Below are 17,826 nucleotides of genomic sequence, written 5' to 3'. Positions count from 1 at the left end.
TGCTTAATAAAAATTTAAATACGTTTCTCTATTTTGTATGCAAAGTTTTATTTTCCCTTTCATAAAAGCGAAATCGTTGGGTCGACTGTAAGTCCGTTAGAGAGAAAATAAAAAACAATATTAAAACTTCACATATTTTATAATACCGTAAAATTGTAAACGATTATTGTGGCTAATTGAAAAACGGTGTAAAAGATAAGGCGAGCTTTTTACGATTTTCGATCTTAACGCCGCGACACGTAGAGGTTTTAATTGGTCACGATACCCAATGGCGAATGTCGTAATCCGATGATGCCCGACTACCGTTTCATATTATAAAAATATAAAAAAAAACTTAATTAAGCTACCGGAAAAAAAGCAGCCGAAATCATAATTTACCCCGCAATGGCCGCTTGTGATATTTTCGTCTTAATTAACAATAAAAACGTTCGATGGAATTATTAGATACTCTGCCCATACCGAAATTAATAAATTCTTTGGATCAAAGTGAAAAAAAATGATTGACGTAACGGGGAAGGTATATTAGCATGACAACCTTCAATTACTCTGATATTCTCATATAGATACTGGCAACATATTAATTATAAAAGCATAAATCTCTTACATATATCATCATTGAGTCTTCATATGTTGTAATTTATAATAATTAAAAATATACTTTATACACACAATAAACAAATCATAATAAATGAACTCAACACCATACAAAATTCAATATTAATAAATTGCTCCTTTTTATTTATATATGTCATGTCCAAAGACGTATGCGTTTATTATATACAACAATAATTTTAAAAACACCTTACGCCCATTTGAATAAAATTATATGATATAATAAAAAATGTGATTTTTTACCACTCATAAAAATTAAATAAAGAACTCAGTAAAATAAATTTATATCTGAGAGTAAGTTCGACTATGATTTTTAGTACAATACGAAATAACATTGGCGGTCCTTCTAGTCCAGTGGGTCTATTCTATACTTATCGAACACTAAATTGATAAATAGTATCAAACTTAGGGTAGGTTTGTATCAAAATATTAGCACTTATTGTAACAATTACACGAAGCCGGTTTTTATTGTTGCAATAAGTGCGATATTTTAACAGCAGCAAGATAGGTGCTGTTAAAATATAGCACTTATTGCAACAATAAAAACCGGCTACGTGTAATTGTTACAATAAGTGCTAATATTTTGACACAAACCTACCCTAAGTTTGATAATATTTTTCACTTTATCACTTTAGCGGTCGATAAGCATAGAATAGACCCACAGGAGCTCCAATATATATATATATAATTTTCTCAAACTCTCCGTGTTTGTGATTGTTTGACTTGTATTACTAATTACCTCCACTCTGCCATGGCTTGTTGTAATGTTAAGAAGAATATCATTATTTTGACTTCACATTACAACCCTTAATCATAAGGCGGGTATTGGCCTCCTTCAAAACCTTCCACTACAATCCAGCGCTAGGGTTTTTCAACTGCTTTGGCCGAGCATTCCAAGAAGATGGCTCCCAAGGATGCGAACATAGATAGTTTTTTTGGTAACAACTCCGTCATTATACACATGTGCTCGATCAAACGTCGTCTTTGCATTTTCATATGCCACGTTATCACGTCGCCTCTATGAAGAGTGTCCAGTATTTTCTATAGCTGCTCTATATATTCTATTCTGGATTTTCCTCTCAAAGATATCCATAGTGCCCAGTATTCTGAGCCATCATGTTATTATATTTGTTGTAATAGTTTAGAACAACGTTTTCTGAAACATAATTAGTATGACAGTGAGTTTAATGAGTAAAAAAAACTTTAAGAAATACACCAAAAGCTTGTACAAAGGGGTTGTTTTCATTTAATTAAATAATAATTAGTAATGATTAATTTGATATCATGAAAAAATCTGTACAAATTCATAGTTTTCAATAGTATGTAATTATTAGGATATCATAAAGAAGATTTATAATGGTATGACGTAATATTGTTAAGTATCAGGAGGTCATGAAATCAGATGTTAAATCACAGCTAAAACTAATTGAAATATATCTACAGAATATTACTAATACTATGAATACCGAGTAACCTACCAGGATCTCATAAAGTGAAAGAGTGATTTATTGAAATGCATTAATAATCGACTGTGGAACGATTATAGCGAGATTGTATCGTGAAAACTTATTCTTTCTAAGCACGTCTGTCCTTGTGGGAGACCTTGCATTTTATAATGGCGTATACAGAGTGGCTGATAATGCTTTCATATTATTATTATATCTATACGCGCTGTAGGTACAGGAATATGTTTAAAATTTTTATGTTGGTAGTTATACCAGCTCGATTGTATTTCTAGAATCCACTACATGACTACACTACTATCGTTCTGCGTGGACTTAGTTGAGATTGAATATGGTATCGTCATCGTCTTGGGTCTATGCTTGGCTTATATCCAACGGGTATTGGATGGTTTTGTGGTCGTTTAATGCCTCTTGGATTCCACCGTATGCATTGATCAGCGGTTATTCATGTGCCGGGTGAAATGTCCGGCCCATTACTATTCTCGCAGTCTTGTTTGCCTCCTTATCAATTGATATTTTTGAGATCTTTCCTCGTTATGTCCAACATGTAAATCTTTTACATTATTAAGGGTAAAGGTAAGCAAAATGGGAGGTCATGTTTGAAAATACTATTGAAGTATTTGTCCTTTTATTTGTATTATGAGCCCCATTGCTCTCCATTGCTGTTTGATTCTTCTGTCAGCAATATTGTCATACATACGTACCATAGGTACAGACATTTTCTTGACCGGAATAGACGCAATTAATATTAGGTAGGTACCTTTGTCTTTTATAAATTTAGATAATTTTAAATCAAATTTGAGGTGTCATTGGTCAAAATTATCCTAACTCAGTAGATAGTGTATTCTAAAAATCGTAAAATATGCAGGTAATATTATTATTTCTTTTTTAAATCAATCTCGTTCATCATAAAAACATTTTTGAATTTATTTATAAACACATAAATACTGAGAAATATAAATAATTTCCACTGATTTAAAAATTTGAATACCGCTATAATTTAAAACCTCTCACTGACGAAACAATGGCTCTATGGCGAGAGAGACTAAAAAAAGATGATCGACCCGATGAACAAGGATACCAAATACAAAACACCATTAGTACGAGTGAAAGGTAGCAATGTAATGAAGGATGTCTTTTATATTATATTCATTGTTTTTGTATCACTTGTCATTCGGAACATGTTTATATTTGATAATTTATAGAAACCTGTAATGGGTTTGATTGTCAATTGACGAAAGGAACAGATATTAGATATTATTACATATATTTTAATAATAGAACTAAAAAATAATTTGTTGGATACCTACTTTGTTAGTCAAATTTTGCCATGAAACAATTGGGAAAGTATAAGGAAAGACGAAAGCAACCAGTGGTAGGTATACTGCAGTGTCAAAAGATGCAAATGTGTTTGTAGAACAGGCAAGGTGGATTTAATCCGTTTTGTTGGTACTTCATTTAGGCATTAGTACCTACCTACTCTTGTTAAAAATTAATTAGTAAACATATTTAATAAACGAGTGTAACAATCATATGGTGATAAATGCACTATTACACGTCGTAAAGAATAACTAAAAATTAAATTCTATTAGAGAGTATCTATTAGACACAATAAAAAATGAAATTATCGATTTATGATAACAAGAATATGATACGTAAGTTATCGACTGTAATAATTGTTATAAAAATATAGAAAATACTGCATCAATTATTGTACTCATATATTTTATGGTATGCGTCCACCTCATTTGAACCGTAGCAAACTAGTGTGTTATTGGTACGCAATGTGACATTCTCTTTAAACTAAGTTTCACTGCAAAAATGAATGACTGTATAATCTAATATCATGTGGCAAGATCTTGAAGTTGCACACCTAAATGGGCCGCTTGGTCTTCGAGATAATTAAGTTCAGCTTTCAGCTGATTTTGTGGCAACGCAATACTGAAAAGTGTAGACAGCAAGGGAGGGCTTTTATTCCGAAATGCACCCAGACTTGCTGAAATGGCAATGCTGATGATCTTACAGTTTCTTATTAAATGGTAACAAGTCTCAAAATTCAATATCCAAACGTCTTATATAAAGTAAGGTATGTTTGTACTTTTGTGTAACAAACAGCAAGATTTTTTCTATTGTCCTTTCAAAATTATGGTATCTCAGCTGTGCTAGTACTTCAGTACGAGTGCCTCGTTAAATGGTAAGCAAAAAGCTTTGCATCATTTTTATAATATGACAAATTAATAACCATGCATTTCTAATAAAATTCTTTTTCTTCTTATTACAGCGGCCACCTTCATCATCGCTCTCATACGGAGGCGCTGCGAACGAGGACGTGCGTTCACCTGGCTCCGGTGGAACTCCCGGACCACTCCCTCATCACCCCCCGCAGACGCTCGACGCCCCTGATCCAGGTTTGTGATACAATATAATCCTATCTATCTTTTATATTGCTTGTGCTCCTTGTAGCAATAGCACAAGTGTACGTATATTAAATTTCTTAAATAAATAAGTATATATTATATAACTTTTTTACGTTTGGTGGTAGATTTATGTAGGTTATCTTATCCTACTGGCTTATCTTCAATCCTTACAGCCGATACAGCCATATCTCTAAAAACACTCATCACTTTTTATATTGCAAAATTACTTCTTTTCATAGGTAAAAAGATATGGTCTGGGTTATGCAACCTTCGCAAATACCTTAATATAATATAAGGCTTTGGTGATCTTATATAACTGAATTCGGATTAGGAGACGTACTGTAATTTCGTCACCAATCTTTGATAGAAGAAGACACCATCAGAAGAAAACGAAACTAATATTGAGTATCGACCATCCTCTATCTCAATGAAAAGTAGTATATCTTTCAAAGTGTGATGAGCGAATCATCAAAAACCACCAAGTTAAAAGTTTTCATTATTGTAAATTCACAATTCTAGGTAGCATTTTTTTAAGCATAAATAAATAAAATAATTTCTCACCAAATCTTCATCACGTCCGAAATGCAATTTCTCCAGAAAAACACTCGATTCTCAGACGTGCCATTAAAATTATGAACATGACATACACTGCGAGACTTTTTCAATCGTGTTTTCTGACATATTATATTTTATTATTTCGTATGACAACGATCATCATTATTATATTAGGCTATTGACATCAAGCGACACGTCACGTATAAAGTCGATATTAAAGGTTTGATGGATGCCCAACAAAACAAATCGTCAGCTGGTTTGCATTGATGCATTTTATGCTGCCACTATACACGACAGAATTTATGTAGGGTTCGTTCGAGAGATGTGTTCGCGATCTATTGAATGTAGTTTTTATTTTATGGCTCTACAGCTCGCTAATTACTTCTAATAACAACTACGGCAACTATTCATCCATACTTCCCGACCCTTCGCTATCCTTCTCCAGTAGATTAGTCCCAGCATTTGAAAGTCTTTCTGTGTCCCATAAGAAGTCGTGCTCTTGTCGCACACCGTTTTTCTCCTTATACGTATAATTGATCATCCACGCGTGTCAGGTTCATTACACCCGTCATGCAGATGTCATTCTCGCAGATGGGCAAAAGATCTTTCGTTAGATTCTTCACTTAAATTCCTGTAACTACCGGAAATCACTGATTGTTAAATGTTCAATTTTCTTAACCGTAGCACAATAAGTACTGGCCTCACTATTTTGTTTATACAGGTGAACTATTAATTAACCGAACTCTAGAAAATCGCGTCTAAAAAGCAAAATATTACATATTTATTATCTTATGATAAGATCGATAAAGGATTCTTCTTCTAGTCAAATATTAGTCCACTTATTAGTTAAAATAAAAGTCGCTCAGCAACCTTCTAGCTTTTCCCCATATCATGACTGTACTCTAAATAGTAGTAGCCATCCACGACGCTGGAATCCGGTTAGTTCGAAGCCACGTTGAAACTCTCTCGAGGCATCCGTTGCACATGATCAAGTCAGTTTCAACGTCGCTTCCTTACTTTCAATGTGACGAGAGGCTGCGAAGTCCATCTTATTATATCCTCGTTCGTAAATTTACTGTAAATTCGTCGTTGTATATTCAGAAATGCTCTTGGACAACATTGGCACATGAAAACGTATGCACTTGCAAAATACTATTGTGTGCAAATGACCGATTGTATCAACAGTAATGTTATTTTTAAACAGTTTACGCTTCCAGAATACGTATGGAGTGTCAAAATGACTTTGATTTAAAAGATTTGTTACGCCGCGATGCTGCGTTGATGACCATTTATTTTGATTTAGCCCTGTGGCACACTAAGTCACGTACTACCTACACAGAGAAATAGTTGACAACCTATAAAATGTTATAGTATAATAATCACTAATTAAATCATATCATCATCATCAGCCGCGGCCAATCCACTACTGGAGAAAGACCTCCGCAAGCTCCCTACACTTTTCTCGGTCCTTAGTTCTTCGCTGCCACGTACATCCACCGAAATTTACTGGTGTTGTCTAACCAGCAGGTTTTAAGGTACCCTGTAGTCGATTAGTGACCCTCAGGTGGGTACCACTGTATGATGGCATATTTTGTCCAGCAATTGTCCACTCGCCGAGCGAATTATTCAATATCCAATATACGTATCTATACAAGATTTAAGAATGTTAGATTCTCAGTAGGTATTGAAAATAAAATACTTTTGAAAATGCTCAGAAACATATCTATGGGTAGGTACTATGAAAAAAAGTGTTCTCTCCCAGTGATCTACAGTTCCGTCTCTGACTTATTCGAATTGATAATAATAACACCATTGAAGACGTTCGGACGTCCAAATCATTCGGAGACGATGTTCAGTCATGAGGTGGAAAAAGAAATTATATTCCACTAACTTATATTATAATTTGTATTTTTTCCTTTCCTCTGGGGGCGGTTTGGTGCTGAAAACCCCTCGGCTCACTATGAACGCGTCTGATTGAACAATATATATTTTTTAATAATATCAATACTATCGACCGAAGGTCCTTGATGGAATTTAAATTCTAATGGATTTGAGTTTTGTACTTGCACCATACGTTGGTATTGTTTTCCCAGTATTGACGATTTTACTCCTCATGAATGTTGTATTTATTAATTATTATTTAATGATCTATTATTAGGGTTTTAACGATGTACCTATACGCCTATTGATTGTATTATCAGTGATACTTAGTGGTTTTTTTTACAAGCACTTCAACTATTCATAATTTGTTTGTTATATATTTTATATTTATATATATATTGTGATCCTTGACTGAATAGGTAGGTGATAAAGTTTTTATGTACTTTATTGTATTAATTTATTATATAAGTTAGAATTAATTGTATTCGTTGTTAGTGTGTATTTACCCTTTGGTGAGTGCCGATGCCGAAAGTCGAAATCCGGGTCGCAAAAAATAACTCAAATGGTACAGAACATAAATCCATTAGTAGATTTTTTTTTAAATTTTTTCCCGGTTATATTGTAAAATCCCTATACATAACAGTAGTTTAAAATGCGTATATAATATTATCCCACCTAGTATATAGTAGGTCAATCATTTTGGTTATGACTGATAAATGAAGGATAGCACTAATACTTGTCAATTTGTATCTCATATCGATTTCAGAGAGATCGTTGAAATCATTTATCATTTTTTTAGATTGGCCGTTGAAAACAATTGAGAAGTTTTAAATCGATTTCCAGACACTAAACAAACGTGATGACTGATGACAAATGCCAACTGTTAAAATTTAATGCTACTGAATGATAATGCATTTAAACGACCTTTATGCATTTACACATCTACAGTAGGTATGCAATAAATATACCTACATCATACATCTTAATTTATTTGACTAGAAAAACAACAGAGCAACTGACAGATAACAATATATTATTATATTATATGAGTATTTTATTTATTTACTTAGCCAACAAATCAGAAGTTACTAATTGACGCAGTTTATATGGTTCGGGGTTGTGCATAGATGTCGCCCTAAGGGGGTAGGAATATAATGATTTGATACGAAAGTTATGAGAATATAAAAAACCAAACATAATTAAAAACTTGTTTTTTAATGAAATATTTATTGAGAACATAACTGAAATTGATAATTTTCAATACATTTGTACTCGTATTTTAACGAACAGAGATGAGTTCAAAAGGGCAAATGCTATATCCAAATAAGCTAAGTAATTCACACACATGTTTCCCAATAACCACTCATCTGACATATTTTCAAATTCCGTCAATAAACAGTTACTAAACCGTCTTTTGTTATTTAAATCAATGCAATGAATAATATTAACTTTGATCCATGGATGGTGTCGGGATTTCTCAAAAGTTTATAAGTGTTATAGGTATATTAATTTAAATAATGCTCAATTTATAGTAGGTACTGATTCTTAATAATGATCAGGACCGGTTTCGTCCTCATCAATAGTAGGATACTCAACGGAATCTCCCCTATAACCACTGAAGCGAACGAAACCGGTTCTGACCATTATACGGAATAAATATGTACGATGAATTTAATTTTATTTAAAATAATGTCTATCTATCGCCAGTCTATCATGTAATTTTCAATAATCACATTTCGCTATAAATTTAAGTTGTACTTATTGTTGAGTTTCTACACTTTATATAAGATTCTTGCACATATATAAATGTCTCATTTTTTTTAATCAATCCACAAATCCATACCTCTTAAATCTACAAAATGTCCTGTACATACAACTGAGAATCCTACCAATTTTCTTAATACCAAATCGTTGTCATTTTTTTTTTGTTGAATGGAGAACTTGTTCTTTATTTGAATATGTATTTAGAATTAAAAATGAAATTTAAAACGAAAATTAGACAGTTTTTCTGTCACAATATGTAAAAACGTTATTTTGGTTTTGTGATGTTTATACGATGGAACGACGATACGGTTATATTATTCATGTTTTATATTGCCTGATTTTTAGTTTATTTTGACAGCTGCGAATCAAATAATTTGTATTCAGCACGATATGACAGGTGTAATGCATATTATATTATTATAAAATAGAGCAGGCATTTCCAACTTCAAACTGGATGAGATCTATTTTCCAGTAATAAAAAAACTGACAGTGAACTACCGTAACTCTGCATTGTCATTCATCACACATTACACATACATTAATCAATACTTGTATAGGTATTCAGATTTGTCGCGTAAATATAGTGTTTTGGTCTTCTTTTGAGCACTCATTGCACACATTGTCAAACTATTCTCGTACTGTGCAAAGAGCCTACTTCGCGATGGTAAGGAAAAATTACGCTTCAGTTCAAAGCGGGGAGACTCAAATATTCTCTTTCTCTCACTCCTATGACAGTCCATGATACGAATCAAGTAATTTATCGTGGTTAATTTGGAAAGGACTTCATCTTCTTCGGAACCTCATGATTGAGAATCGTGACCCGAATGGTTTGGCTATCGAACAGTCCTCCCATTAGACCCACTCCTCTCGACATGTAAGGTCCGTGAATTGATGTAACCATCTGGGGCATACAATATTTCCTTTAATATTATGTTATGTCAAAAAGACAAAACAGTTTGGACGACACAACGGAAATTAACAATCTTAATAATTCATAGGTGAGCACACTTAATACCCGCATGCCAGGTGATTATTGCTACATTCGAAAGTGGGGAGTGTCTGGGTATGGAGAATGTACTCGGATTAGTCTTCTTATTTCTTTCTTATTTCTTCTTTGGCCATATCCGCCCCTTAACTGGAGCATATGGACACCACGCGGCGCCTCCAAGAATCCCTGTCGCTCGCCAGTCTTCTTGCTTCGTTCCAGGTCAAAGCAGCATCCGCCGTATACCCTCTGTAGATTGTATTTAGTGGCCTTCCAGGACGCCGGAATCCGGTCGGCTTGAAAAACAGACAAGCCAGGTTGAAGTTCTCTTCTTGCATCCGCAGCACGTGGCCGAGCCAGGTCCAACGTCGCCTCTTCACTTTCAGCGTGATTGGTAAAATGTGGAGTTCAGCGGCGCCTGCTTGGTTTTGTTAACTCCGTCCTCTCTCTTAATAGTAAAACATTAATTATTAGGGATATTTTTATATATAACGGACCCCCTAAACATCTTTTTTAAGTATATATTGGTTTTTTTGAATAACAATCATCATTAACACAGACTCATATACAGCATGCACCAGTGCACTCGATGTTATTTATATTAATATATGATTTTTTATTTTTATTTTGCGGTGCGACATTTGTCTGTCTATTATAAATGTATTTCAATTATTCGACGATCGATTTGCTATTATGTATTTGTAATTTAACTACGTACGTACGTGTTACAGTAACACATGATTAATGTTACAAAAATATTGTGTTTTTATGCCACATGTGTCATGAAAAATCGTAATCGAATTATAATTCAACATAGGTAGGTACTATATAGTAGGTAATAGTTGCATTATTATAATACATGAATACCTCCTATAATTTACAAGCGGGAATAAACAAGCTATAATTGCCAGAAAATCGCAAACATATTTTATACTGGCTGCCAAGTGTCCGGTATGCTATGGGAGGAAAATGGTGTGAAACTTTGTATTTGGTACCTAGTTTTAGTAATCTTCCTCTTCTGACATGTCCTGAGATGCCGCATCATTGGCTTCAAACATATAATCGATGGTGCAGCTGGTTGAAACGAGCAGACTCACCATCACATGTTTCGCAATTTCCTCGGCGCCACATTCGTAGTTTTAAGTATTCTTGAGAGTATCCTCAATTCTTCATATTGTCCTTGGTACCTACTAGTTCGCCATTCTTTCCGATATCTCCTTGAATGACCGAAGGAAGCTCTTCCTAGATTTTAGGCATGATATATCCATTAAGTGGATGTCTTTCATCTTATCGGGCTGGGCAATGTAAATCGGTGGCTACTTTGCCACATGATTCGGTTTCAAGCGTCCTGTTAATATGCAGATTCAGAGATGTTTCCACCATTTTTACATGACGCGAACTGTTCCATACAGAGTATGCGTATTCATCAGCTGAAAATAACAGTGACAGAGCATTCGTTTTTAGGACCTAGGTCTCAAACTACTACCCACTAACTTTTTTTAAATGTTATATTTTGTTGCGACTTTTATTTTTGTTTTTTCGTAGTGGGCCTTAAATGTTACGGTTCTGTCCAATGTGATTCTCAAGTATACTGGCTCTGGTGCATGCCTCAGCCGTGTCCCTTTCCATTGCATCATTCAGCTCTTTCCCTGCAAATTGTTAAGGTTGGGTTGGGACGCAATGAATTTGACCTATAATATTCATCCAATGCTCCTAGCGCACTGCATAACTTTTTGTGTAATGGTATTATATAATATTATTAATATCTAGGCGGCCCTCGTGGTCCAATGCGTAAGGCGCTGGCCTTTCATCCAGGGGCACCAGGTTCAATTCCTGGCGAGGTCACAATATATTTTGTTTTGAAAATCTGTCATCTCTTGTTCAGTAGAAGTTATGTATTCCAAAATTTAAATGTAGCCAAATGTCCAAAAATATAAGTAAGTAAGTATACATACCTAGTTACTTTACGTTTGTTAGGATTTTTAATTAGCTTGATGGGTTTCGGGAAATCAGAATAGAGTTGGTGGTGAATTGACTTTTAAAAATTTGATTATTTAAGCATGAAATCTAATTTAAAATTTAACTAAAGACAAATATTACGTATTCTCACTGATTAAACATAATATCAATTTTAACGTTGACAAGTGTCGTGATTAAAAAAAAACACTATTGAAATTGTTCAAATAAATTGATTGGAAGTATCAGGCACTCATAAAAACAATAAGGAGTTTATCGAGTTTCCGCAACGAATTTATGGCATCATTACAACATATCATTCATGCGCAGTACAAAAATTGAGCAATTAGTCATCTAACAATCATCTAGCAAGCATGTATGTCGACGCAACATATTTATGGTGATAAATTTGATTGCGGCCATGCTTGGCGATATTATTCTCTCTGCTCTCCGATAGATAAGAAGAATGGACAAGATTTATGGTATTTTTGGCAAATTAAGTGACACAATGTCGAATCAAAAGCCAACATTATTTATGGTATCATTTGTGTCAGCGGGCATTAAGGCAACTTGAATTACGACTTCGGTCCACTTGTGAATATTAATTAAGCATTCTAACATGTTATCATATATTTTTTTTGCATATTGTAACACATTTCAGTTGGTAATGTTGTTTATTAATTAGTTGGCGCTAACTAGAAGTGTTTTATTGTTCAATTACTGGAGTTTTATATGGTAAGCATTTGATGTGACATGGATAATTTACATTGCAAATGATATAGGTATAATATAGTTTTATGTCATATATCAAACATCGATAAATACCTCCTCTAACGTATGTTACTCGTATTGGTCATTACAATATATTAAATTATCTCATACATATTTCACTCAAAGATGTTATTAGGTCAGCTACATGTAACTTAGCATTGCGTGTTTACTGGCATTCCACTAATAATTTAAGATTCACTCGATTGGTTAATTACATACGTAATTATATGTGAAGATATTGCTAAAATAATACTTGTATTTAAATTTATAGGATTGGATAGTGTACATAGTATAATGAAATTTGTATTCAATTTGACATTTCTCACGTCTTCTCATATTGCCGTATCAAAGAAGATGTTTTAATATGACATTGACTTTATTAATGATTCTCTTTCGACAATTTTATGTAAGCAACCAAAAGCAATACAATGACCATTATTTTTAAAATGAATAAATGCGTATATAGACAGAGCAACAAAGTTATTAGTGAGCCATCTTTTGTTTTTTGGGTTTCCGATATAGTCGGTCGATTCGAAAATCGAACAGCCTTTAATATTTCCTGATACGGAACGCGTACTATAGGACTCCTTCCATCTAGAGTACAAATTCTTTGTTTTTACCGAACCTTAAATAAATTTATCTATCCATGAAGTTTTATGGGGACACCCTCCATTATGACTGAATTCACTTACACGTCATATCATTTATGCAGAACTGTTTTTAATATTTTCTACCAGGCGGCTCTCGTGGTGCGGTGGGTAAGGTGCTGGCCTTCCGCCCGAGAGTTCTGGGTTCGATTCCCGGTGAGGACACAATATTCATGTGTTTTTCTCAAAGCCTGGGTGTTTGTGATTGTTCAAAATTACTAACAACCACCTTGTACGAAAAAGCAAGGAAATGATTATTAATAATTCTAAAAAAATTCTACCACATGTTGACTAGGCTAAAAATAGCAAATGCTCGCTTATTTATTAATCTTATTTGATGGTGCTATATCTCAACTATAGCATTGTCCGTGGCACGATCCTCTGCGACCCCTTTCCAGCTATCGATGTTGAGAAAGACTTAATCGCCCTAACCGTCTTCCTTATGGATTCCCAACTAAGTACCTACTTATTCGGTATCTGTGTCTTTGGCTTCCGCTGGAGATGGTTTTCTCAGGCTCTGTTATTTTCTCTGTGCATGTATCATAATAATTATTCACCAATACTCCTGAATCTTCACACTTCCTAGAATTACATACTTACGATCGAAAAACAATACGTATGTCGTATTGTAATGTATACAATTAAAATAATAATATCGTAAATAAATAATTACCTACTAAAAGAAATTATATTATTAAATAATACTTATGTTGTCTTCAGATATTTTAAAAGGTTATCGGAAACACTGTCACTTGAACTTATTATCATTTTTATCGTCTCATGGCACCACAAACACAAATAAAATTATTTATGCATACAAATTCTTTAAAAATTAGTAAGTACCCATTTATGTTAATTATGATTACATTTAATTAAATCGTAAAAACTTCGATATCAATGAATAATCATTATAAAAAAATATGATGTCAACTTTACTTATTAAATAATATTTAGATAGGTATTCTAATTTTGAAATAATGAAATCATAATTCTGTTTTTATCTAATTCAGGGTATTATAAAGTTTTCAATTCTGTTAGTCCTGCGACGATGTCTTTCAATTTGATCGCATACCGGACACTAAATTGATATTGCGTCGTATTTAGTGTTTGTTGATGCAGCTCCATGATGCCATACGTTGTTTTGGTTACTTGAATTAAACTACAATTTTCGTTTAACGGTAAATATAAACGATTGCTTTAGTTATCCTTTTATTTGAAGTCTGTCATAATCGTGGTGGAATTTGTTTGTCAGCGAAGTTTTTTTTACGAACTTCTGGGTTGATGAAGTCTTGAGGTGTGATGCATGATCCCAGATACATAAATTCATTCACGCTAGTCGTCGCCACTAGTGATAGTTGATAATTAATAGTGAGTTCGATGGGGCCTCAGTCACAGGCATGTAGTTATAGCGCCTGTACACGTGCATGGATTTACTTGCAGCAATAGTGTGTATTTAACTTTACTGTTTACTCGTAAAAGTACTGACTATCTCGCCAATCTCATTCTTCAAGAGTAAGGGAGGCCCGATGATGTCATTTTATAGTACCTACTATTTGACAGGTAGTGAAAATCAGTTAACCTCAAAATGAGTCAGCGCGGTGTAGTTCGTTTTTTTATCCACTGGTTCGCCACTATCGTTCTATATATCGAACAAACCAACTGTCGCGTGAAAATTCCGAACGTTTTTGATTCATTCATGCAATATTGCATGTTTACATGTACATTTGCTTGTTATGGTCGCGATAATATGTACTGTCAGCAGTAAATCCATGCACGTGTAAACGGTAAAACGTTTGCTTATGTTTCCTTGACCTATCGCTCTATTTCATCATTACCATTCTAAAATCTTGCAAAATTGCACATTGCACAACTTCGCCCGAAGCCATGATGCACGTACAAGTTCAAACGCGGGGTGAAACATGGGTACCTACCGATTAAAATATTGGTCTTTTAGATAATCGTAGTTGACGGTTTTTCACACAGAATACATCCGTAAGACGTTGGAGTTATCTCAGATCTCAGTAATATAACGAAACGGTGTTACTGGGTTTTATGGAGTTAGAATAGATCTGTTGAAGCTATATTTCACCACAATAATTACTTAACTCCAAAATCAATAAAAATATCGATAAACATATACTCTCTTGCTCTATCATAACCGTCCGAGAAGCAGTTTATCCGAATCTTCAACTTCAGTCGACCATTCCGAAGAAGGGTTGTCGCCCGAAATAACTGTCAACATAAATGACACAGTTAAAATAGAATTCACTAAACTATTTTGGTTTCAAAACCATTATAATGGAGTTCTATACGGTATTTCAAGTATAAGATAAAAATATGACGCATTCAAAAGTTAACCATCGCGATGTAAGTATAAACAGTAGAATGTAACTTTCTTAATGGCATCCCCAACATCTTTTTTTAGGTTAATCAAATACGCATAGAAGGTGTTATGTGTAAACTTGTTTCGAATTTAGATAACCGCCTTTGTCTTCTATACAGAATTGATCCGGATGTTATCGGAGTTAACTCGAATCCAGACAAAACAACAAAATAGGTGATATTGAGTTTTCTATACAGAATTGATCCAGATGTTATCGGAGTTAACTCGAATCCAGACAAAGGAACAAAAAAGGTGGTATTGAGTTAAGTTGTTGGAATAGAGTTGCTGGAGTCCCATTTTAGTTGTTAAGAGAATAAAATAATCCATAAACATCAAACAGCCACCGTGTTATTAGAATTATTATAACATATGTACCTACATACATAAGGATGTGATGTTACATCTTCGAGACAAAGAAACGACCGGATAAAAGGGTAAATTTCTAGTCACCTCTTCGCTGTTATCACATTATCGCGGGCAACTTTGACCGGTTGTCGGGTCGGTAGCCCCTGCTATACTCTTTTATCATTGTTTACTCCATTTGCGTCATTATAATTACACATTAAAACAATTAAAATAATATAAATAATATTCTGTAAGCAAGCCAGCGATAATTGTTATAGTCAATAATAATAATATTTTTTATGGATTTATTTATAAAAGTATAATATTATTTACTTTGAAAGGTCGGTTTATGGATCCAAAATAACATGTGGGAATTGTACCGATTACGGGATACGTTCAGGGATAGTTCTGGCTTACCCTATCGCCTGTAGTATAATAACAGAGTACGGATTTCGAGTGTGGAAAAATAGGGAATAAACTTAGGGTCAAATTACACTGGCTAATTCTAACGCCAATCGTCTGTGCCGATTGTCCCCGGGCCCCGATCATGAAATGTCACTGGAACGTTCAGTGGACTTGTAGCCAAAATAGAATAATTTTATTACTATTTTTCGCTCATGACGCTTATCAAAGAACGGTAAAAATTGGATCGACTATGTACCAATACCAACCATGTATTCTCGGTAATCGTCGACCGAACTGTCATCGAAGAATATGAATTATTCTATTTCTATTTAATTGCATTACACTATCGATTCTGCACATGTACTGATGCGACATTTTTGTATTACTCCTGCACTCCATGTCAGGTGAAATTTGTCAAACATTTGGCATTCGAGCTGTGTGCGCAGGTACCTACATTAAATCATATGTGTTTTGTGAATACCAACGAAATCACATCGACGTATTCGACATATTGCAGTTGAGACGAGCTTACATGTGCGACCCGGCTTATGATGTTTGGGTTGTCACCGTATTTTCGACCTTTTTCCTCTATTATTATGATTTGTTTTCCAGTGAATTTTTTTTATTAAGGTGATCTGTGGTTTTCTTTTAATATCGGGTCTATGCTGTCACCATTAATTACATTGTGTTCTTCCTCCTACAAAAATGATAATCAATTTTATTTCAAGGTTAAAACAATTTTTAGTATCTAGTTTAATTCCCAAAACCAGACAAATAAAACAAAATTCCCGATAAATAATAATATTATATTCTTAAGTAATTCTCTCGATTGTCAAAATAACTAATTAGGCTTGTAATATTATTTAGACGTAAATACAATATACTTAGTAAAAAAAATATTTTTTTAAATTATTGCTTTTTAATTGATGTAATGCGCGATTCGCTTTATAAATCACGAATAAATGTCAAACAAAATTATTATTTTATCACGTTTCAAGTAAATTATAATATTTTCCGCACCTCCTGTTTTTTTTTTGTAATATTCCACTATCGTAATAAGTTTAATATCAGTCTACTTTGAACTGGATACATGACGGTATGTATCTATATACATTGTAATAAAACAATTTGGTAACATTCAGTCATCGTCGTCAATCACAATGTCATATAAAAGTCATTAAATGTTTTGGTTCAAAACATAAAACCATTCGAAAAATCTCAAATTTTGATAAACCAAGATTAATTAATTAGTAAGTATTGAAAATTTAAACATATTGAAATATGTAGTTATTTATTTATATTCTTCGTCGGGACCTTATTGTTAAGGATCGTGACCCAGGTGATCTGGCTGTCGGATAGCCTTCTCCCTATGGGATGGCGGCTCCGTCTTCAGCAGCTTGCTGGGAGAGCATGTATCAGTGGAAAACTTTGGCATTTGCTTTGGCCGCACGTTCCAGATCTACAGGGAGCTTTTTCTCGTTCTCTACAATTTTTGCCCTGACGAAATATTATTGCGGACATGAAGATCTCTTCGCATAGTTTTGTTTGTCCGTTCTTTTATTTTTGTTAGCTCACTACTCTCTTCTCTAACCATGGGCACTTTTTCTTAGAAATCAGTCAAAGCATACTTGAGACCATGACA

At 33.9% G+C, this 17,826-nt stretch overlaps 1 protein-coding gene across 2 annotated transcripts in view; it reads left to right on the top strand.

The window, feature by feature from the left end:
- Positions 1 to 17,826, top strand: part of hth (Meis homeobox homothorax) — a 930,897-nt gene that overhangs the window by 283,694 nt on the left and 629,377 nt on the right. For both annotated transcript variants that reach the window (XM_085948514.1, XM_085948513.1), the window contains exon 7: positions 4,357 to 4,483. In XM_085948514.1, coding sequence (XP_085804640.1) covers positions 4,357 to 4,483 — 127 coding nt within the window. The remainder of the gene's footprint in view (positions 1 to 4,356; positions 4,484 to 17,826) is intronic.

Source organism: Rhyacophila brunnea, unplaced genomic scaffold (genome assembly GCF_057557595.1).
Source record: "Rhyacophila brunnea isolate RB1 unplaced genomic scaffold, BYU_Rbru_1.0 scaffold_20, whole genome shotgun sequence".
Taxonomy (NCBI): domain Eukaryota; kingdom Metazoa; phylum Arthropoda; class Insecta; order Trichoptera; family Rhyacophilidae; genus Rhyacophila; species Rhyacophila brunnea.
This window is presented reverse-complemented; position numbering and strand designations above follow the sequence as displayed.